We start from the raw sequence: 24,172 nt of genomic DNA, 5'->3' as shown, positions 1-24,172 counted from the left end.
GCTGCTGTAGCGAAAACATTTCCCCCCGGGGATTAATAAAGTAAATACCTAACCTAAAACTTTTAACTCTGACGTGAAACACAAAGTTTAAAGTAACCAAACAGTTTCGGACACCTCAGAAAGCCTGACATTCAGCTTATTTATATTTTCAGCCGTCATCATCATCATCATCATCCTCCTCTTCCTCCCTGCAGAGTAAAACCAGCGCTGCTCTCTCTGTCATTGATTTTTCTGTCAGCAGTCGGACCCCCGAAGAACCACAAAGACCAACAGCTCCATCCTCCCAGTGTGTGTGTGTGTGTGTGTGTGTGTGTGTGTGTGTGTGTGTGTGTGTGTGTGTGTGTGTGTGTGTGTGTGTGTGTGTGTGTGTGTGTGTGTGTGTGTGTGTGTGTGCGCTCATTTAAGCGCCACAACAAATATCTATCATTGTGAAGTACAGATGTTTGTTTTTGGGCTTCCTGTAGCTCCTCCTCCTCCATCATCTCATCGCTCTTCCTTCCTCTGTGATTTGTTTCACATGAATAAAGCTTGATAGATGTTTTCAGAAGATGTTCCGTCTGTGACACCGACTGTTCTGAAGAGAGATTTAAGGAGAAATCAGAGTCTCTTTATTTAATGCTAAACTGATGCATTTTGTCGTGTGTCTCTTTTTATTTTTTGTGAGGGTTCTCAAAGACAAATCTTCGCTCTCATAAGGAATAAACTATTCATGCAGTATTTGTATCCTAAATGCGTTTGTTGAATAAATGATGACGTGGCTTGAAGAGTTTCTGCAGACGATGGTGAGCAAAGATCATTTATCAGCGTTCCTGAATCACAGACCGGGTTTTTAACCACGTCTCTGTTCACCATGTGGACGCCGTCAGAGGTCTTCAAGGTCGTCTGGTGTCTCTTCATCAACATCACTGAGTTCCATACGTTAACGTGACCTCTGGTACCTGAACATCAGTGATGTCACCATGGAAACCTGAAATCTGAAACTGGAGCAGAGAAACAGCAGATTCTGGGAAACAGATTCTTCAACTCGTCTGCTGACAGCCGAGTGTTCCTGAGCCCACGTAGTGATTTCCACCAGAGACTCTGTTCTGAGTGACGTTTCCTCTCCGTCCTCCTGTTTCCTCTCCCTTTTCCTGTTTCCTCTCCGTCCTCCTGTTTCCTCTCCCTCCTCCTGTTTCCTCTCCCTCCTCCTGTTTCCTCTCCGTCCTCCTGTTTCCTCTCCGTCTTCCTGTTTCCTCTCCGTCCTCCTGTTTCCTCTCCCTCTTCCTGTTTCCTCTCCCTCTTCCTGTTTCCTCTCCGTCCTCCTGTTTCCTCTCCCTCTTCCTGTTTCTTCTCCATTCTCCTGTTTCCTCTCCCTCTTCCTGTTTCCTCTCCCTCTTCCTGTTTCCTCTCCCTCCTCCTGTTTCCTCTCCGTCCTCCTGTTTCCTCTCCGTCTTCCTGTTTCCTCTCCGTCCTCCTGTTTCCTCTCCCTCTTCCTGTTTCCTCTCCCTCTTCCTGTTTCCTCTCCGTCCTCCTGTTTCCTCTCCCTCTTCCTGTTTCTTCTCCATTCTCCTGTTTCCTCTCCCTCTTCCTGTTTCCTCTCCGTCCTCCTGTTTCCTCTTCCTGTTTCCTCTCTGTCTTCCTGTTTCCTCTCCGTCCTCCTGTTTCCTCTCCCTCCGGTTTCCTCTCCCTCCTCCTGTTTCCTCTCCCTCCTCCTGTTTCCTCTCCCTCTTCCTGTTTCCTCTCCGTCCTCCTGTTTCCTCTCCCTCCTCCTGTTTCCTCTCCCTCCTGTTTCCTCTCACTCCTCCTGTTTCCTCTCCCTCTTCCTGTTTCCTCTCCCTCCTCCTGTTTCCTCTCCCTCCTCCTGTTTCCTCTCCCTCCTCCTTTTTCCTCTCCCTCCTCCTGTTTCCTCTCCCTCCTCCTGTTTCCTCTCCGTCCTCCTGTTTCCTCTCCGTCCTCCTGTTTCCTCTCCCTCCTGTTTCCTCTCCCTCCTGTTTCCTCTCCCTCTTCCTTTTTCCTCTCCCTCCTCCTTTTTCCTCTCCCTCCTCCTGTTTCCTCTCCCTCCTCCTGTTTCCTCTCCTTGTCACTGTCTTCTCCTCCATTTTTCTCCCCCAGACAGAGTTTCCTCGTTGCTGAATGACCTCCGGTGGCCCGCGGGGCGACAGAAGTCACATTCATGGGTGAACACAGGACAGCTCAATGAATAAAATATCAACCAGGTGAAATGTACAAATCTGTCCTCCCAGTTATCGTTCTTCTTCTTGTTTATATGATCTTTTATGGTTATTTTGGCCCCTGAGGCTCCATTAATTCCTGATTTCCTGTTAGTTCAACGGACGGCTCGCTTCCTGTTTCAGTGATTTTCCTTCCATCTGAAAACATGTGAATGTGGTGACGCTGGGATTTATGGACTTCCTCTGACAAAACTACTGATGTGTGTTTTATATTTCATGCATCAGCAGTTTCCTGTTCTGAGGACAAATCCCACCAGCTTCACCCAGAAACACTTTTATTTAGTGGCACACGAGTTTGCTGCAAAAAAATAAAAAATCCGCCTTCTCGAGAAAAGACGAAGGAGGAGTTCATTCAGGCGCCCTGGAAGTCAGTTCATTTAGTGCAGAGACGTTCAGCCGGAGGTCACCGAGTTCTCAAACAACCCGACCAGGAGCAGTCGCAGCACCATCTCAGGGGTCAAAGGTCGTCCTGCCACCGTTCGATCTTTAAGACTTGTTTTATTAGGATCCTAAACGCAGCTGTGGAAACCGCCTTCCTTCGCACATCTCCGAGGAAACGGAGGTGAAGAGCGATCGCACGGCTTCGTCTTCACACCGCTGCCGGCCGGGAGGAGTGATAGCACGAAGCTCATTCGTTCGTCACGAGAAGAAATCCTCCTAAAAGGAGCTTCATCAGCATCTTTCAGGACGCTGATGAAGAGCAGGAAATGAGGCTCGAAAGCCAGTAAGAGGAGTTGAGTCACTACTGTTGTAATAAGAACTCATTGTTTATGGCTTCATTTCAGGGTTTTTTATATTATTTTGATCATAATTTGAGTTTTTAGTGATTAAAATTGTGGAAATTAGCCAAAATGTAATCTTAAATTAGAAAAAGTTCCTGCCATCCAGTAAGTGGAGCTTGAGTTATTACTATTATAGCAATAACTTGTGTTTACGGCTTTATCTGATACCAGACAGTTAGTCACTCCAGGAGTTTTTCTTGCGCTTGTTTTGATCAAAATAGTTTGATTTTGCAGCAGATTTTTCTTATGTCGACATAATTTGTGGAGTTTTAAGTGAGTTTTTTGGCAATAAAATTGTGGAAATTTGAAAAATTGCAGAGGGGTTATTTGAAGACTTATGATAATAAAAGACAGTTTTATTTTGAAAGGACGCTTTAGGATTTAATACTTTCAGCAGAGCTTCTGTTTCGACCATTTTTGAGGAAAAATTGCAGGACTTTTTTCAAAATTGAAAGATCCTTTTGCAATAATTATCTTGCAATTTGATGACAGGAAACTGAAGGAGCACGACAGGAAATGACACGTCACAAAGGTCTGAAATGATTTTCAGCTACTAAAAACAATCAAAATTAGCTTCATTAAATTTAACAGTGAAGACCATCAGCAGGTGCATCAGCGCCACCTGTTGACTCGACCTCTCCCTGAACTCGGTTGCCTTCTTTCTGCTGACTCAGGCTGTCGTTCTAACTGGAAAAATCCCTCTTTTTTTTTTCCCCTCACAGAGGTCAAAGGTCACCGACAGCTCCGAGCTCATGTAGCTGGGACGACGTGCTGAAGGACAACTCAGCAGGTGGATGCTGCATCGCCCTCCTCCTCCACCTCCTCCCTGTAGTCACTGCACCACCCTGCTGCCTCCACACATGCAGTCCTCGGCGGTGGTTGCTGTGATAATTTGACCGGCCTACTTTCTGCTGCTGTCAGCTCCTACTGCACTGCAGGAAGAGTCCCTCCCCCCTTCCCCCTCCCCCACCTCCAATACATGCAAACAGCCAGAGGTTCACTTATTAATGATTTAATGCAATTACACTCGCTGGCTTCTGTAGCGGCTTCATATTTACACGAAAAAACACAGAAAGTCTGAATAACGATTATTTTAAGTGGTTTTAAATGATTCAGGCGGCGTCAGAATATAAAAACATAAAAAACACAGACTGGATATAAAAGAGTTTGTAGCTTCAGGTCTGTAAAATGGTTCTGATGCAGAAGTGTCTTCAGCTGCAATACCAGCGAGTGCCACTAGAGGTCGGCTCCAAAAAGCCTCTGGCTCCATAGACTCCCATTCAACTTCTCTCATCAAATCCAAAGTGAATAAAATGTGTCCATCAGTTATCTCGGTGTTGTTAGCTAAAGTCACTCCTTCTTCTTAGTTTTCTGGAGGTCCATCTGAAAATAATCCCTCATTCATTAGAAAAGAAGATTCAAGAAGACCTGTTTTTGGGGGCGTGTCTGTTTGATTGACAGGCCTGTCAGGTTTCGGTGGGTGGGATGTAGTATTGTCGGGTTTCTGGTCAGATCTGACATTTTACAGCCTTCGTGGCTCTCGATGAAAAGACTCCTCGCTGAGATGAGAGCTGAGCAGACGGGATCGACGACAGCAGGAACACGTCGCCCAACTTGTTCCGTGTGATAAAACCTTCTCCGCTCCGTCGTTCCTCCACAAAAGTACACGAGGCCTTTTCACGCTGGGCTTGTTTTTGTCGACTGTTTAAAAGGCCCATTTATTTATCTGTTGTGAGTCAGATGTGGCGCCACGAACCCGCCGGCAGCTCATGTAAACAGGCACAATGACAAGCCTTCGGAGAGCGGGGGTGGGGAGGTGTGTGTGTGTGTGGAGGGGGAGGGGGGGGGGGTACGCAGGCTTTCAAAGCGTTTGAATATCGAAACACATCGCGTTCCCCCTCGGGGAGCTCAGCCCGACGTTCTGCTCCGAATCGATAGAAAAAACGCACAAACCTCCATCCTGTCGGCGCCGTCTCAGATTTCATGCAGCGAACAGAACTTCAACATCGCTCGTCTGCTCAGACCGGCTCGTTTTTTCGTGAAGCGGGACTCGATACGCGGCCGAATGCGTGACGGCGTTATTCAACAAAACGCATTAACCTTTATTGTAGCGCCCCCTAATGGTCGACATGTGTCAAATGTTTTCAGGAAAAGAGTTTTCAAAGCTCATTATCTTCCATAGAAATTTCTCCTTTGCACGGCCTACGGTTTATACTCCCCCAACCTAATAATAATAATAATAATAATAATAATAATAATAATAATAATAATAATACGAGCAAAAACAATAGAGTTCCACCACCACTGGTGTTTGGACCCCTAACAAGTGTTGAATTTAAAAGTTACATCCAGATCAACTGGTGTGAGCAGCCGTTACCATTGAGATTGTGTGTGAACTGAAAATGGCCACAACAAAGAGAGACCAGTTTAAAAATAGAACTGAGAAGTAATTTCAGGTAATTATCAGTTTGCGATAAAAGAAGTCATGAGAAAAGAGAGTTTCTGTGAAGAGTCGAGATGTCACCTGATAAATACCTGTTTTCACACCTGACTGTGGGTGGAGGTCAACAGGTGGAGGATTTGATTTTTGCTCCCGGACAAAAAGTTAAGCGAGTACTTTTTCATGCCAAGTGGTTTATCATCGATCAAAAAAACATCAATCAGAGACGGAGAAAAGTTTCAAACGAGCGAGCAGTAAATCACTGAAAATGAGAAGCTCGTGGAGATAAGATGGCGGACAAATGTTCTTTCTTATTAAAACAATGAGCACTTACACAATCAGAGAGCATCGTGGGAGAGAAAAATATCCATCTGTCCAATCTTCTCACACAGAGGTTTGAAGGGCGGTCTTTAGTTAAAGAGTGTCTCCGTGCTCTCGCTATCAAAGGATTTTTAGAAAAATGGTTCTGAAGTGGGATCGATACGAGTCGGGAAGAAATAGATCGACTGCAAACGGAGACCAGAAGCTGAATCTGGATCTGTGAGCTGATGTAACACACGACTGCAGAGCTGAGGAAGGAACAGAAATACACAACCGACAGGAAACAGGAAGTCAGGTTAATGCATTTTATCTGTTTGTCATTGAGACCATAAACTGAATATAAAAGAGTTTGTAGCTTCAGGTCTGTAAAATGGTTCTGATCCAGAAGTGTCTTCAGCTGCAATACCAGCGAGTGCCACTAGAGGTCGGCTCCAAAAAGCCTCCGGCTCCATAGACTCCCATTCAACTTCTCTCATCAAATCCAAAGTGAATAAAATGTGTCCATCAGTTATCTCGGTGTTGTTAGCTAAAGTCACTCCTTCTTATTAGTTTTCTGGAGGTCCATCTGAAAATAATCCCTCATTCATTAGAAAAGAAGATTCAAGAAGACCTGTTTTTGGGGGCGTGTCTGTTTGATTGACAGGCCTGTGGTGCAGTCAGGTTACAGCTATCGGTGGGCGGGACGTAGTATCGTCAGGTTTCCAATCAGATCGGTCAGTTTTATTTTGAAAGGAGACTTTATGCTGTAATGTTTTCTGTTCATGAGTTTTTGCAGAAAAATCACAGGATTCTTGCAAACATTTCTGATAAAAGAACACTTAAACAGCTTGTGTGCCACTTCCTGTGAGTGAGTTGTGAGTTGTGAGTTGTTTGGGTTGTGAGTTGTTTGAGTTGTGATTTGTTTGAGTTGTGAGTTGTTTGAGTTGTGAGTTGTTTGAGTTGTGAGTTGTTTGGGTTGTGAGTTGTTTGAGTTGTGAGTTGTTTGAGTTGTGAGTTGTTTGGGTTGTGAGTTGTTTGGGTTGTGAGTTGTTTGGGTTGTGAGTTGTTTGGGTTGTGAGTTGTTTGGGTTGTGAGTTGTTTGGGTTGTGAGTTGTTTGAGTTGTGAGTTGTTTGAGTTGTGAGTTGTTTGGGTTGTGAGTTGTTTGGGTTGTGAGTTGTTTGGGTTGTGAGTTGTTTGGGTTGTGAGTTGTTTGAGTTGTGAGTTGTTTGGGTTGTGAGTTGTTTGGGTTGTGAGTTGTTTGAGTTGTGAGTTGTTTGGGTTGTGAGTTGTTTGGGTTGTGAGTTGTTTGGGTTGTGAGTTGTTTGGGTTGTGAGTTGTTTGAGTTGTGAGTTGTTTGAGTTGTGAGTTGTTTGGGTTGTGAGTTGTTTGGGTTGTGAGTTGTTTGAGTTGTGAGTTGTTTGGGTTGTGAGTTGTTTGGGTTGTGAGTTGTTTGGGTTGTGAGTTGTTTGGGTTGTGAGTTGTTTGTGTTGTGAGTTGTTTGGGTTGTGAGTTGTTTGGGTTGTGAGTTGTTTGGGTTGTGAGTTGTTTGGGTTGTGAGTTGTTTGGGTTGTGAGTTGTTTGGGTTGTGAGTTGTTTTTGGGTTGTGAGTTGTTTGAGTTGTGAGTTGTTTGGGTTGTGAGTTGTTTGGGTTGTGAGTTGTTTGAGTTGTGAGTTGTTTGGGTTGTGAGTTGTTTGGGTTGTGAGTTGTTTGGGTTGTGAGTTGTTTGGGTTGTGAGTTGTTTGAGTTGTGAGTTGTTTGGGTTGTGAGTTGTTTGGGTTGTGAGTTGTTTGGGTTGTGAGTTGTTTGGGTTGTGAGTTGTTTGAGTTGTGAGTTGTTTGGGTTGTGAGTTGTTTGGGTTGTGAGTTGTTTAGGTTGTGAGTTGTTTGGGTTGTGAGTTGTTTGGGTTGTGAGTTGTTTGGGTCGTGAGTTGTTTGGGTCGTGAGTTGTTTGGGTTGTGATTTGTTTGGGTTGTGAGTTGTTTGGGTTGTGAGTTGTTTGGGTTGTGAGTTGTTTGGGTTGTGAGTTGTTTGGGTCGTGAGTTGTTTGGGTCGTGAGTTGTTTGGGTTGTGATTTGTTTGAGTTGTGAGTTGTTTGGGTTGTGAGTTGTTTGGGTTGTGAGTTGTTTGGGTCGTGAGTTGTTTGGGTCGTGAGTTGTTTGGGTTGTGAGTTGTTTGGGTTGTGAGTTGTTTGGGTTGTGAGTTGTTTGGGTTGTGAGTTGTTTGGGTTGTGAGTTGTTTGGGTTGTGAGTTGTTTGGGTTGTGAGTTGTTTGAGTTGTGAGTTGTTTGAGTTGTGAGTTGTTTGGGTTGTGAGTTGTTTGGGTTGTGAGTTGTTTGGGTTGAGGTTAAGGAGCAGAATAAAGGACGTACAGCGCGGCCTGATGGGAGGCAGCGTGTGAACACCGGAGGAAACCTGAAGATAGCAGCAGACGACCTGACTGACTCATCTGCCTCTCAGTGTGACGACCTCCTTCTCCTCCTCCTCCTTCTTGTCCTCCTGCTCCTCCTCCTTCCATTCCTCCTCTTTCTGCGCCTCTCCAACTCCATCATGACAAATTGCGTTCACATGATTACATTCCAGAGTAACTGCCCGACGCTACCGTCCACAGAAACTCACAACACCTCGGCACTGAGGTTTAATTCTTCTATCAGCAGCGTGACACACGACGTAAACGGGAAAATGGGTCAAACAAAGATATGACAGAACATCACCTGCGGATCAAAACAAAAATCTTCAACATGCCCACTTGCTGCTCAGTGTTACTGAGCCCATGCAGTGATTTCCACCACAGAATCGTGGCTGTTTTTAAAGCACCTGAAGCCACCTAATAGCCTGAAAAAGACGGCCATCTACATTGGTTTTCACCTTTGTTCTTTGCATCAGATTTTGGTACAAATTTTGTGAAACAAAATCTTTAACACGGCCGCTTATGGTGCGTTGACGTGTTGTCATGTTGGAAAAGACTGTTGCCATGGTGACACGGTTTGTGTTCTCTGGGTTTGAAAAGATGCAGCAACAGACAGGAAACTGAAACAAAGTGACAAAAGAGGGAAGAAGAAGAGCACACAGACTAAATACAGCAGGGAAGGAAGGAAAACGAGGGACAGGTGAAACTAATCAGGGGGTGGGGCCAACGATCACACAAAGGACAGGAAGTGAAAACAAGCCGGGGAGTCATTTCAGAAACAAACAGGAAGCACAAAACCCAGACTGACCTGAAGAAGTCTGCAGTAAAACACTAAAAAGATTTACAGAAATAAAACTTCAGACATTTTTCATTATCCAGAAATCTGCAGCGTCCTGATTTAAACATACAAGTCTCTATCAAAGGCCGCAGAAGAGGAAGCCTGTAATGAGAAGTTGTTCAGGAGGACGAGCGGATGTTACATCTCCACTTTTACCGAAACAGAGAGGTCATGTCTGAACTCTGTCTGAGGTCACGACAACAACAACTTTATAATGAAATAAAAACCTCCCAGAACCTGAACACGTCTCCAGTTTGTGCTCAGCTGAAGATACACAGATATTATTTGTTGTTAGGATCCTCATTAACTGACCTGTCCGGCTGCCGAGCTGCAAACACAGAAAGTCTGACACCTGATTGGCTGCATTACGTCGGTGGTTCTGACCCAGAAGACGGGCGACTGGATCGGTTCTCCGCCGAGGTTCTAATTCTGTTGATTTAAATATTTCTGTTTCATCAGGTTCAGCTGATTCACAGTTCTGGTTTGGATCCGTGTTCATGTGTTCGGGTTTGGAGCTGAACAGCTTCATCTAGGCTGTGTGTGTGTGTGTGTGTGTGTGTGTGTGTGTGTGTGTGTGTGTGTGTGTGTGTGTGTGTGTGTGTGTGTGTGTGTGTGTGTGTGTGTGTGTGTGAGAGAGAGAGAAAGAGGCCGAGGAGCGGGCGAGAGAGTATGAGGATAACAGCGTGAGCCACAGAGTGGGCGGTGAGGCAAAAGAAAAGGGCTTTTTTGGGGTGGGAGTGGGGGAAGGGGGGAGGGGGAGGAGAGGAGCGGGGGTGGGGGGAGGAGGGGTGAGACAGAGATGGATGACTGAAACTCTCCGCCCAAAAAATATGAAGAAAACAACACAGACGAAAAAGAAATCGGAGACGAGGACATTTTTCCTGAGGGTCCTGTTATAAAGAGACTACTCCGTGTGTGTGTGTGTGTGTGTGTGTGTGTGTGTGTGTGTGTGTGTGTGTGTGTGTGTGTGTGTGTGTGTGTGTGTGTGTGTGTGTGTGTGTGTGTGTGTGTGTGTTCTGGGATTCTTCAGGATCCATTGTATGATTCAGACACGACCACATAATAACTCTCACATAACTCGACTCAAATGTCTCTTCTTCTTCTTCTTCTCCTCCTTCTCCTCCTCCTTCTCCTTCTTCTTCTTCTTCTTCTTCTTCTTCTTCTTCTTCTTCTTCTTCTTCTTCTTCTTCTTCTTCTTCTTCTTCTCCTCCTTCTTCTTCTTCTTCTTCTTCTTCTTCTTCTTCTCCTCCTTTTCCTCCTTCTCCTTCTCCTTCTCCTCCTTCTCCTCCTCCACCTCCTTCTTCTTCTCCTTCTTCTTCTTCTTCTTCTTCTTCTTCTTCTTCTTCTTCTTCTTCTTCTTCTTCTTCTTCTTCTTCTTCTTCTTCTTCTTCTCCTCCTTCTTTTTCTTCTTCTTCTTCTTCTTCTTCTTCTTCTTCTTCTTCTTCTTCTTCTTCTTCTTCTTCTTCTTCTTCTCCTCCTTTTCCTCCTTCTCCTTCTCCTTCTCCTCCTTCTCCTCCTCCACCTCCTTCTCCTTCTCCTTCTCCTCCTTCTCCTCCTCCACCTCCTTCTCCTTCTCCTCCTTCTCCTCCTCCACCTCCTTCTTCTTCTTCTTCTTCTTCTTCTTCTTCTTCTTCTTCTTCTTGGAGGATAAAAGCTGTCTGCTTTGTTCCGACACCGGCTCTGTTCTGGCTCCTGCTGAATAAACCTGGAAATATACTGTATGTATACGCTGTTTTTCCAGGAATCCACTTCAGGTACGTCTGATGGAACAGAAGCTTCTATTTTAATCATCGGCTCCTGGCTTTTAGTTCAGTTTATTACATTTATCTATAAACAGGAACAAAAACAGCAAAAAGGTTCTTTGTAGCAGATGAAGCTACGAGCTAATTTCAACCTGCAGTCTCCGGGCAGATGAAAGGAAATAATACAACAGAACAAAACCTCACATCACTAAAGCAAATGGACCAACACACACACACACACACACACACACACACACACACACACACACACACACACACACACACACACACACACACACACACACACACACACACACACACACACACACACACACACACACACACACACACACACACACACACACACACACGCACGCACACACACACACACACACACACACACACACACACACACACACACACACACACACACACACACACACACACACAAGTTATAAAAACAAAGTTATAAAAACAAAGTTAACACTGACAGCAGTGTGTTTCCTGCTGCTTCTGTGATTTCTAAAGTGCAGCTTGTTTTATTGGTTTTGGAACAAACAGGATGTTTAACTTTCCCTCCTCATCCGTCAGCACATTTTCCTGCTTTTGAGTGAATTTTTGTATTTATTTTTTATGTCCAAATTTAAAATTTGAACTTGATTCAACGTGCAGCTGACGGAGGAAACCAGCGAACACGTCGACTCTGCTGTTGCTGACCGACACTCTGACCGCCTCACCGTCTCACCGTCTCACCGTCTCACCGTCTCACCGTCTCACTGTCTCACCGTCTCACTGTCTCACTGTCTCACCGTCTCACTGTCTCACCGCTGTGTTTCTTATGTTCCTTTGTGGCCCAAAAAAAATCACCTGAAGGCCGAAACAACATCATTTAATTAACACGAAACAACTCACCTGTAGCTGCAGGTGAGTGATGGTACTGATAGTATTAGAACTGTGTGTGTGTGTGTGTGTGTGTGTGTGTGTGTGTGTGTGTGTGTGTGTGTGTGTGTGTGTGTGTGTGTGTGTGTGTGTGTGTGTGTGTGTGTGTGTGTGTGTGTGTGTACGAGGGTGAACAAAAACCACCTGCATGCTGTTTTGTTACAACTCGTCACCTGTTGGATCTCAAATCTTGAACACTGATGGTCGTTGAACAAACATGACTGAACGATGCCACGTTATTCCTGCATGTTGACTGAATATGAACTTTGACCTCCTCTTTTCTGCCCCCCTTCACACACACACTCCTCCCCCCACTCTGCAGGTTTCAGACTCCGCCCACGTCCCCTCACAGGTGTGTGATGTTTTTGTGGGCTGGTATCAGATCGACCCTCAGACGGCTGCTTTATCAGCCGCGCTGTCCGCCGGCCAAACGAATGACAGCGAGCCCTCCGATCCGCCGCCTCCTTCCTCCGAGACAAATGACACATCGTCCCGTCTCTTATCCGTCTCACATGGCTGTCACTCGGACACGTCAACACGGAGCCGGCAGCTCGTCTTCGCTGTGTCTTTCTGGCAGCGGTGCATCGTTACGTTTAAAAAGTCGACGCGACGATGTGAATCTCAGAAACAGAGTACAACTGGGACACAGAAGTTATCATGAAGTTTATCTTTAACATAAAAAGGCATTTTACATTTAATAAGAGAAATACATAAATGTACACTTTGTACGTAATTTGTCGTTCCAACAAATGTGCACCAAAAAAAAGGCAATTTGAGCATGTGAAATAATTTTATAAATGCACACCTGAATACATATATATATATTAAAAAAACTATTATGAATAATAATGAATAAATAATAATATTGTTAACATTAACTCCACAGTTTGATCCTTTATTGTCCAAAATATTTGTTTACAGATCGTTATATTTGAGTTCTGAGTTTTGTGACTATTTTCACTTCTCCGGTCGGGATGAATCACGATTATTTAATATATAAATAGTCATTAAAATGTATAGAAATCTATTTGTATCTCTGAATATTGTTCTTCATTATTTCCCATGTTTCTACCGGTGGCTGGTTGTAATATGTTGCTCGTGTCAGAAGGTGGCGCTAACGCAGCTGTCTTCCAAATTTCATAAAACAACATCAAGAGAAGAAGAACATGTTGCTATCAGGCTGCAGAGCTTTGATTGGAAACCTGACGATACTACGTCCCGCCCACCGATCGCTGTAACCTAACTGCACCACAGGCCTGCCAATCAAACAGACACGCCCCCAAAACCAGGTCTTCTTGAATCTTCTTTTCTAATGAATGAGGGATTATTTTCAGATGGACCTCCAGAAAACTAAGAAGAAGGAGTGACTTTAGCTAACAACACCGAGATAACTGATGGACACATTTTATTCACTTTGGATTTGATGAGAGAAGTTGAATGGGAGTCTATGGAGCCGGAGGCTTTTTGGAGCCGACCTCTAGTGGCACTCGCTGGTATTGCAGCTGAAGACACTTCTGGATCAGAACCATTTTACAGAAGCTATGAACTCTTTTATATCCGGTCTGTGTTGTGATTACATCCTACAGACTGGATGCAGCAGCGTGAGGTCTGAAAACAGGAAACGTCCTGCAGCTGCTTTACATTCAGCACATCTCCGCCTTTCTTCTGCCCCCGAGACTCAGATGTTCCCGTCCAGGTCCGACCACCTGTCCTCCCGACGGCAGCGTGAACACCTGCGACTCCACGTGTGTCCTTCTATAAATCTACTTTTCTGCACGCAAATGTTTGGAGATAAAAACCCTCAGATAAAATTCAGCCTCTGCACTGAGGTGACCTTCTTCTCCGTAATCTGAGTTCGTACGAGGGCGGCGACCCGATCGGTCAAAGGTGGCGTCCGCGGCGCTGATCTCCAATCAGCTCTAATGCTCGTCAAGTATTCTCCGCCTCCGCCTGCTTCCAGGCAATTAGAGTGCGGCCGGAGCGTTTTCACTAAGTGCTCCAATTACAGCAGAGAGGTGCAGTGGGTGAGATCAGTTATGATCTGACATGGAGGACGACGTCTCGCTGCTGCTCCGCAGCGTCTCACTCTCTGGCCTCTGGTCCTGCTTTTATTCTCACTTCTGATCAAACTTTTCTTTTGTGGCGGATGCCGGTAGATCGGATCGTGGAGACGGCAGAGAAAAGACAACCCACGGGGTCAGAGAACATTTCTGCCTCGCAGCAGGTTTAAACTGTTTAAACACTTAATCTGACACCTTTAACTGGGATATTACATTTTTTGGTGATTTTCTTTTTTAGTCAGTGAGTCTGATGTCCTCTGATGGCCACCGTACTTCATGACCTTTGCTCTCAAGTCAGTCTGTAATCCTTCCTGCAGTAACGAGTTATGTTTTCATATTTCTGATGATGATGAAGATGATGATGATGAAGATGATGACTCTTCTTCCTTTCCTGGTTTCCGTCTCTGTTAGCGTCTCTACATGAATCACAGTCAGCTGTCAGCTCACCGTGTGAATCATTAACGGTGTGTGTGAAGCCACAGAGGGAAATAACACACACACACACACACACACACACACACACACACACACACACACACACACACACACACACACACACACACACACACACACACACACACACACACACACACACACACACACACACACACACACACACACACAGTGGAGTGTGTTCCCACCTGAAGCAGCCATGTTTGCTGTGTGTTTGTGTGCGACAGCTGATTTTCAGTCTCTCCTTCTCCTCCTTCATCCTCGTCTCCTTCCTTTCTTTCTTCTTTCCTTCTCGTCTACTGTCCTCCTCCTCCTCCTCCTGCTCCTCCTTTACATATGTTTCTTTTCTTCTTTCATCTCCTTCCTTTGCTCATCTTCCCTCCTTTTTTCCTCCTTCCTCCTCCTCCTCCTCCTCCTCCTCCTCCTCCTCCTCCTCTCTGACTTTTATCTGAAGAGTTTTGAGGTAGAGAGAGAATAAATCTTTTGGAGGAGTGAAGTGTAGATGTGGAGGTCGAGGGAGGTCACCGGGGAGACACGATGACTGACAGGATCCTATCAGGCCGCTGAGCAGTGATGGGTGACAGTGACAGCGACACACACACACACACACACACACACACACACACACACACACACACACACACACACACACACACACACACACACACACACACACACACACACACACACACACACACACAGGTGGATGTGGACCTGTGTGTGTGTTTTACGTGTCCTCGGGGCACAAACAAAATTGAAAATGACCTCAATAAACACAAACACAACCATTTCTCCCCCCGTCATGTCTCACTGAAACACACACACACACACACACACACACACACACACACACACACACACACACACACACACACACACACACACACACACACACACACACACACACACACACACACACACACACACACACACACACACACACACACACACACACACAAGCTGCTGGAACCGATCAGCAAAGCTCCAGTAACACCTGAAGGCGTTCGTTAAATAAATAAATCTGATGAATTCAAGGAGTTTCACGAACACATGAAAACATTGTTGGAGACGTTCGTTTCGTAAGAATCCCACTTTGTACCCTGAATCATTATGATCACAGCTCTGTAACGACAGGTTGGTCTTCATTGATTTTCCTTCCAAAACAAAAGCTGAAAGGTTAAAAACAAAGAAGCCTTTTTTGTCGGTCGATGAGCCACTTTGACGTCAGCGCGACCTTTTGGAGCTGCAGCGAGACGCTTTCAGACGTAAACGACGGTCCATCTGTCGGTTTGTAGATTCTGAGATTAGAGAGCCGTTAGAAACGAGGTGGTCACTCCCGCGTTGCTTCGTCGCTGTTTCCAGCGTTTTTCTTTAATCATCGTTAATCACCCTCGGATTTGTCTCCCGTCGAGGGAAGTCCTTGTGGGCCGCGAGAAGGACGGCGTCACTAATGAAACATGAGAGGAAAGAGGAGGAGGGGGAGGAGGAGGAAGAGGAGGAGAGGGAGGAGAGGAAGGACCGTCTCAGCCTCGACAAGAAATAACAACAAAAAAACTTTAGCAGAAAGAAAATCATAAAAGAGTTTGTAGTTTCCGGTTCTGTAAAATGGTTCCGATCCAGAAGTGTCTTCAGCTGCAATACCAGCGAGTGCCACTAGAGGTCGGCTCCAAAAAGCCTCCGGCTCCATAGACTCCCATTCAACTTCTCTCATCAAATCCAAAGTGAATAAAATGTGTCCATCAGTTATCTCGGTGTTGTTAGCTAAAGTCACTCCTTCTTCTTAGTTTTCTGGAGGTCCATCTGAAAATAATCCCTCATTCATTAGAAAAGAAGATTCAAGAAGACCTGGTTTTGGGGGCGTGTCTGTTTGATTGACAGGTTCGATTGAGGTGAAATCTGAGAAACTACAAATCATAAAATCTGACAGAAAAACAAAGACAACGAAACCAAACAGGCTGAACAACATAGAGCAGGAAGTAACAGCAACTCCTGGCAGGAAGATTCAAGTAAGTGTGTGTGTGTGTGTTTGTGTGTGTGTGTGTGTGTGTGTGTGTGTGTGTGTGTGTGTGTGTGTGTGTGTGTGTGTGCGCGTGTGTGCGTGCGTGCATGCGTGTGTGTCTCTGTTCGTGTGTGTGTTAAAACTTGGCATAGCTTTTAACAGGTTTCCATGACATTACTGAAGAGTGCAACTTCCATTCAGCTCAGTCTCACCCTCCTACGCCAGCATGTCCTGGTGCTAATGAATGTCTCAGCATCACAACACACACACACACACACACACACACACACACACACACACACACACACACACACACACACACACACACACACACACACACACACACACACACACACACACACACAGAGACAGCAGCTAGAGACTTGTAAGAGCCCTGTGTGTGAGTGTGTCAGTGAGGTCAGAGGTCACCAGGAGCAGCAGAAACACACACAGCCGCTGAATAAGTCATAATATAGACACACACACACACACACACACACACACACACACACACACACACACACACACACACACACACACACACACACACACACACACACACACACACATACACCCATCCATCAGTTTGATGTGTAGACGGAGCTCGTTGTGAAAAATGAAACAGGTAATAAATATTGAGCAGAACTCAGCGTCCCCCTGGACGAGATCCTGCACTGTGTGTGTGTGTGTGTGTGTGCTCCATCTGTCACTCCAGGTGGCCACTTACACCTACACACACACACACACACACACACACACACACACACACACACACACACACACACACACACACACACACACACACACACACACACACACACACACCGGTCAAACAAACAAGATTCTTCATCTCTTTCAGCTCTCATCTGTTTCTGTCCTTCATTTTTCTTCTCTCACGTCACACACACACTTGTTCTGTTTCACACACACACTTGTTCTGTTTCACACACACACTTGTTCTGTTTCACACACACACTTGTTCTGTTTCACACACACACTTGTTCTGTTTCACACACACACTTGTTCTGTTTCACACACACACTTGTTCTGTTTCACAAACTCTCGGCTCCTTTATGTTCCTCCTTGTTGCATATGTGCACTCGATTTATTTCACCGTCGGCCTCCCCCCCCGCTGAGACTGACATGTTCCTCGTGTCTGCTCACATGTTGCCTGAATACAAACACGCTTGGTCCGTGTGCTCCTCTGCATTGTTCCGTGTGCACCCGCTGCTTTCTGATGCAGACACACCTTCATGTAAACTGAATCACTCGTCGCCTGCGTGCGAGAGTTCATCCAACAACCGCACACACGACTACGGTCCTCACAAGGTCGGACAAACACACGTCTTTAAATATTTGTATTTTCATGTTTCATCCTTACGTTAATGTTTATCTTGTGTTGCACCGACTTGGATTGGGTTTTTTTCTTCAGTTTCGTTGGACGCTGTGCGATGACGACAAAGATGTCTGATTCCGGACGATCTTTGTGGGTAACCACGGCGACGGGGGCGGACCGGGTGGGAAACGACCAGGGAAGCATCTGGGCTCGACGCGCCGCAGAGGAACTCACGTTATTTAAACTAACAACAAAGCTCCACAATGTTCGTCCACAATTAAAAGTTGAATTATAAATCTTCAGTTTCAGAGCGAATCGACGGTGTTTATTTTACTTTGCTGCTGCAACAAATTAAAAACCAATGAACTATATATTACTATTAAAGTGAAAGAAAAGGAACGTGCATCATACTGAGGTATTCGTAGTCACTGAGATTTTTAAATTTGACCTTCGTTGGAGGGAAAATAAAATGGAAAAAAACATCTGTGATACGTGTGCTAGCATATCCCAAAGAAAAAGGTGTCAACCTGTCGACCGTAGAGCCGGCGTTTAACAAGTTTGCCATCTGCAACTTGTAGGAAGCAGAAGGCCCAAAGGGAGGAGCTGCACAGCGTCGGTGTGGCGTTTGCTCGCTGTGAACCCGGGAGAGGAAAGAAAAGCCGAGTCAGCAGCCTTGAGCCAGGAAAAATACCAAGGGAGTCGTAACGGATCACGTTTCTGCTGGCTCAGCAGGAAATGACCAGATATGGGCGCGCCACCTGCGCATGGTGAACAAAGGGGGCGCTGATTTCAGGTCAACCAAAACAAAGATCAAAATAAAAGGACGTGCCCTGAAAAGTATAAATAGAGATGAGTCAGGAAGTTCGGGAGTGAAAAGGTTTGTGTTTTTTTCACAATAAAATGTTTCGTATCAGATTTTGGAAAACTTCAACGTCTTGTCTCTGAGTCATCTGAGTTTTTCGAGAAGTGTTTTGACAACGTGTTGGCGGGCGGCCCAGAGCCTTTATCCCGACCCGAGGCTGGACATTTTTTGTATCTGACATCTTGCTACTGAAGCTGAATATTTCTACTTTACACACTCAGTTGTTCCACTTGTTCCAGTCTCCCTGATTCTTTACGAGGCTCTCGGCCTCCTTCACACAGATTCTCCTGTAAACACGCATTTCTTCTCCAACACTCAGATTCCAAACATACAAACAGTCGTTTCCTCCGTGAACTCAACGGTTCACCTGTAAATCAGCTGTTTAACCGCACACTCCCTCGTCTTTCATCGATCGGTTTGCTCGTGTACACGTTTTTATGACCAAATCAAAGCCACAATCTCACCATATTTTGCCGTAAACACTCGAGCCAGCTGAAAAGACAAGGTGAGCGTGCACCGACCTGCTGGATGAAGGTGTGCGCTCCGTGCGGGCTCAGCAGCAGGATGGCCCGGCGCAGCGTGTCCCGGTACCGGTTGAGCTCCTCGGTCCTCATGGTGGTGAAGAGGTTGGTGAAGACCTTGCTGATGTTCCTGTCCACCCTCTGCAGCGCCACGTCCACGCCCTGACGGGACGTCTGGTCCAGGAAACCCTGCAGCCCGCGGATGTCTGGGGGTAGAGGGAGGAGGGGGCGGGGGGGGGGACACGTGTTATCAGCTGCGGGGGGACATATGAAGAAGATGATGAAGGTAAACAACAATGAGACAAATAGAAAAGGAAAAACGTCTCTGTCATACATCAAAGTCGAGAAGAGATTGTGTTTCGTTCATTCGTGACCAATCAGGAGGCAGCGGAGGGACATGTGACCCAGACAGAGGACAGTGAGAGTGTCTCCCAACATTTTCATATTCAGAGCAGCTTGTCCCATTAAATGAAACCAGCGTCCACTCTGTCCCCTCATGTCCTGACTTCGTCCTCGGAACAAAAACGCTGACATCAGCAGGAAAAGACCAATCAGAGCAGCAGCTGTTTGATCACTTCCTGGTAGCGCTCGTAAAAAATGACGTCATCGTCGTACATGCCGAGAACATCCTTCTGACTCGGCTGCAGAACTTCCTCTTTCTCCGTCACGGTTGGTGACAGGTTGTTTTAGCGTGAAGCCCCCCCCCCCCCATCCCTCTCTGTCTATTAGTGCTGACAGCCGGCTTGTTCCGACTCCAACTGCCACTCTCTCTCTCTCTCTGGCTGTTTCATCTCATCGCTCCTGTCTGCAGCTTTTTCTTCCACATTCACCGCTGTTCTTGTTCTCCATTACACCTCCCGCCCGTCCGTCCGTCCGTCCGTCCAACCGTCCGTCAGTCGACCACTCCTCCATATAAAACGTGAACCTGCAGTGGAGCGATCCGAACTACATCATGATGTTTGAAAGTGAGCTTTGTGATTTACTGATGCGAAAAAGGCACTCAATCATTCATCGAACCATCGATCTATTTCTGCTGCAAAAATATGAGAAAAAGAAACACTGAAAAGACCAAAGAAGCTACAAACAGAGCGACGTATCCACGTACAGATCTACGTACATGTCAAAGAAGGTTGCCAGGAAACAGACGGACTTCCTGGAAAGGTATCGAACTTCGGGAAGCGGACGTTTTTAAAGAAAATGACTCTGCCGTATGAGGAAAATCAAATTAATAAGAACAGGAGGGCTGTCTCTTTAAGAACAGAAAAACAAAAATACACGTTAAAATTCCAGCAGAAATGTATGCATGAAGTGCTGCATTTGTAAATTTGTCACAAGCCGCAGATCAGCAGGTAATAAGAGAGATGATGTTTTATTCACTGAGGTTAAGATACGAGCACAACAATATGTTTTAACAACAGTGTAGAGAGCAGTCAGAGCCACAGAGAACGGGCTGCAACATCCCATAATACACATGAATAATGACGTATCAACTACAAACACAACAGCTGGGATCAAGCTGCAACTTTGATGATTGAATCCCTCATTAATTAGAAAAGAAGATTCAAAAAGACCTGTTTGATTGACAGGCCTGTCAGGTTTTGGTTGGGGGGAATCTAGTATCGTCAGGTTTCCAATCAGATCGGTCAGATCCACCGCTGGCTCCTCCCCCAACTCACCCAAATATGGTCACTTCCTGCTCCAAACCGCTCCGAACTAGTAAAGATGGTGACGGACAGAATCTGAACTGGAGGATTCATAACGTTCACAAACCAACGATGACATCACTGATGGTTGATGACATCACTGATTGGTCCAATTCGGGACGAGTTGATTGACAGTAAAACAACCAATCATCATCAGCAGTGTGGAGTTCAGAGTTTAACACTTTCTGCCCCCTGCTTGTCAACGTTTGCATAATGCAGCTTTAAATTCAATTTAAATTGTGCCATTTTATATTGTATAATATATTTCCACTGACTGCCTCGGCATTACTGCCTGTCCATAATATTGATCTGGAGCACTTTAATCAGATATTAATATCACTTCTACATGTACACTCCAAGAATCACTGCTTTCATTACCTCAGTGTATTAATATCTGAAATATATCATCTTTTATTCCTGTTCTAAATTCCCCACAATACATTTGATCTTCTTTATAAATGACTAACAGCATTAATATTAAATAATGGGTCTGTGCAGCGGTGTTTTCAGTCACAACAGTCTTCCACCGTCATCACTCCGCCTCAGAAATCTGCTGCAGGAAAAATAATCCTCCTTTTTCTCCGGCTCAAGCACCGGAACGACACGAGTGGAAGGACTCCAAAGCAATTTACGGAGCTGCTCGCCGGCCGCAGTTCACTTTCTCAAGAGCCACTTTGAGCGGTTCGCCGCTCGGCAGTCGCCCCGGACGTGAAGGGAAGATCAGCGGCCGCCGAGATCCTCGACGCTTTAATTAAGATCCACACGAGTGGATCCTCAGTGCAAATATCTAACACATGACTCCATTTACACTGACGCACACACACATATTACAACACGCAAAGGCAAATGTCAATTATGGCTTTGTTTTTTGTTTTTTAACCAGACAGCGATGTTTCATGTAGAAACAGATGTGAAGAAGCTGTGGAGGATTTCCAGCAACAAACAAACAATAATTTACATAAATGATCAACATTTCCCGTTGGAGCAGGAAGTGACCATATTTGGACGAGCTGGGGGAGGAGCCAGCGGTGGATCTGACCGATCTGATCGGAAACCTGACGATACTACGTCCCGCCCACCGATAGCTGTAACCTGACTGCACCACAGGCCTGTCAATCAAACAGACACGCCCCCAAAAACAGGTCTTCTTGAATCTTCTTTTCTAATGAATGAGGGATTATTTTCAGATGGACCTCCAGAAAACTAAGAAGAAGGAGTGACTTTAGCTAACAACACCGAGATAACTGATGGACACATTTTATTCACTTTGGATTTGATGAGAGAAGTTGAATGGGAGTCTATGGAGCCGGAGGCTTTTTGGAGCCGACCTCTAGTGGCACTCGCTGGTATTGCAGCTGTTTCTGGTCTGATGGTTTTTACTTCACTTCTTTCACAGTTGTCTGTTTGGATTAATGAGACATTAATAATGCTGCAACCATCCTCAGTCCTGATGGAGACGGATGTGAGGATGTGAAGTTAAATTCAGTTTTTTTTATTTTATAATGTCTCTTTTTAATTAGATCTTTTGTGAGCTGATGACTATTAGCAGCCTGTGGGCTTCGCCTCGTGTAATTAATCCACAGCAGCTCGCTTGGGTTGGGTGCCACTAATCAATATTTAGAGGCACAGCATGCTGGGAAGAACTCGGGGGATGGAGGGGATGAGGGGATGGGAGGATGGGGGGGGGGGTCGAACCCCAAAAAAACACGATAAAGAAGAAGCAGAGAAACAGTTAAAGATGTGGAGTGGAAGTGATTTCAAACATCTTCAAACTGTGGAGGGGCTTTCAGCTTCTTTAAGAGGATGTTTGAAACATTAGGATGCCCCTCCCCTTTGCTACCGCCTCCACCCCACCTCCTCCCCCCCAGTCACTACTGTACTCACATGCTCTGAACTTGTAAGGGTATTTATAGCCTCAGTCTCCAGTCGCGCTCTCATCCCTCTCAGGTTCAGTTTTTTTCTAGTTTTGTAAGCAAAGTGCCGCTCCGGGTCAGAAAAAGGAAAACGGCAGCCGGGAGCGGGAGGAGATGGAGGGTGTAACCTGGCTTCCACCGCGCTCAGAGTTTAAACATTTAGCAGAGAGCTTTATTCAGGGTGACCTACGGTAAGTGCAGCAGGAGGAAAATGTCACTTCAGATGAACCTTCAGACTCCGAGCAGAAAATCTGGAGCTGCAGCGGCTGCAGGGGGAAGAAGTCCTCCGGCCGGATACAGAAGAGTCCAAATCCTCGAAACAACAGTTACATGTTCACATGTCGAGGATAAATCTGGACATCGAACATCAAACTTATTCACTTTTATTCAGAGGAGCTCATTCAAAATAAATCTAAGCCTCCAGTTCAGATTCTGTCCGTCACCATCTTTGCTAGTTTGGAGTGGTTTGGAGCAGGAAGTGACCATATTTGGACGAGCTGGGGGAGGAGCCAGCGGTGGATCTGACTAAGAAGAAGGAGTGACTTTAGCTAACAACACCGAGATAACTGATGGACACATTTTATTCACTTTGGATTTGATGAGAGAAGTTGAATGGGAGTCTATGGAGCCGGAGGCTTTTTGGAGCCGACCTCTAGTGGCACTCGCTGGTATTGCAGCTGAAGACACTTCTGCATCGGAACCATTTTACAGACCTGAAGATACGAACTCTTTTATTTCCAGTCTGTGACCTTGACCTTTAACCTAATTCTAACCTGAACTCTAAAACTAAGTAACCAACCAGGACCAACACGTCCTCACAAAGTTTGAGCTCCTCTAACATGTCCATCGTTGGTCAAAATTACACTTGAAAACAACTTCTTTCAGTTGATAAAGTTTGAATGTTTTCCTCCAGGAAATCCTTCCCTGCACATTTAATTGAAAGCAGCACGTCCGACTCGGCTGTTTAAGCCTGCGACTTCCCTCCGAGTACGAGTGTGTTTCTCTTAATGTGTTCGAGCCCGCGGAGCCTCCGTGAACACTAATGAAGCAGATCCAACCGAACCGTGACGCCCAGAATCAGACACAAACAGCGCAGACAAACCTACGTACGTGTGTGTGTGTGTGTGTGTGTGTGTGTGTGTGTGTGTGTGTGTGTGTGTGTGTGTGTGTGTGTGTGTGTGTGTGTGTGTGTGTGTGTGTGTGTGTGTGTGTGTGTGTGTGTGTGTGTGAGAGATGTAGTGGGAGGCGTTTCCCTGACAGCTCAGTTCATCCATCAGCCGGATGCTGGAGAGGACATTTTAATTACCTGCACACATCCTGAGGAGGAGGAGGAGGAGGAGGAGGAAGAGTGAGGAATAATGAATGAGACGTAGAAGAAGAGAGTGATGGGACAACAGAATAAGAAGAGACGGAGGAAAGTGTGTGTGAGGACGGATAATTGAGCCGAAGGCAGGTGTGACATTTACCTCTGAACACTCACACACACACACACACACACACACACACACACACACACACACACACACACACACACACACACACACACACACACACACACACACACACACACACACACACACACACACACACACTTGCTGTAACCTTTCTCCAGTATGGTACCTAATGACCAGGAAACAAACAGGTGTGTGTGTTTTACTGTACCTATG

The 24,172-nt window shown here is 45.7% G+C and overlaps 1 protein-coding gene across 3 annotated transcripts in view; it reads right to left on the bottom strand.

Annotated features, from left to right (window-relative positions):
* The window catches only part of grid1b (glutamate receptor, ionotropic, delta 1b), a 335,801-nt gene that overhangs the window by 88,830 nt on the left and 222,799 nt on the right, over window positions 1-24,172 (bottom strand). For all 3 annotated transcript variants that reach the window (XM_069717577.1, XM_069717578.1, XM_069717579.1), the window contains one exon: window positions 18,890-19,095. In XM_069717577.1, coding sequence (XP_069573678.1) covers window positions 18,890-19,095 — 206 coding nt within the window. The remainder of the gene's footprint in view (window positions 1-18,889; window positions 19,096-24,172) is intronic.

Source organism: Brachyistius frenatus, unplaced genomic scaffold (assembly GCF_029030835.1).
Source record: "Brachyistius frenatus isolate BFR_SWC_R1_liver_20210118 unplaced genomic scaffold, ASM2903083v1 Contig_177, whole genome shotgun sequence".
Taxonomy (NCBI): domain Eukaryota; kingdom Metazoa; phylum Chordata; class Actinopteri; family Embiotocidae; genus Brachyistius; species Brachyistius frenatus.
Note: the sequence above shows the minus strand (reverse complement) of the source record. Positions and strands in the feature narration are given on the sequence as shown.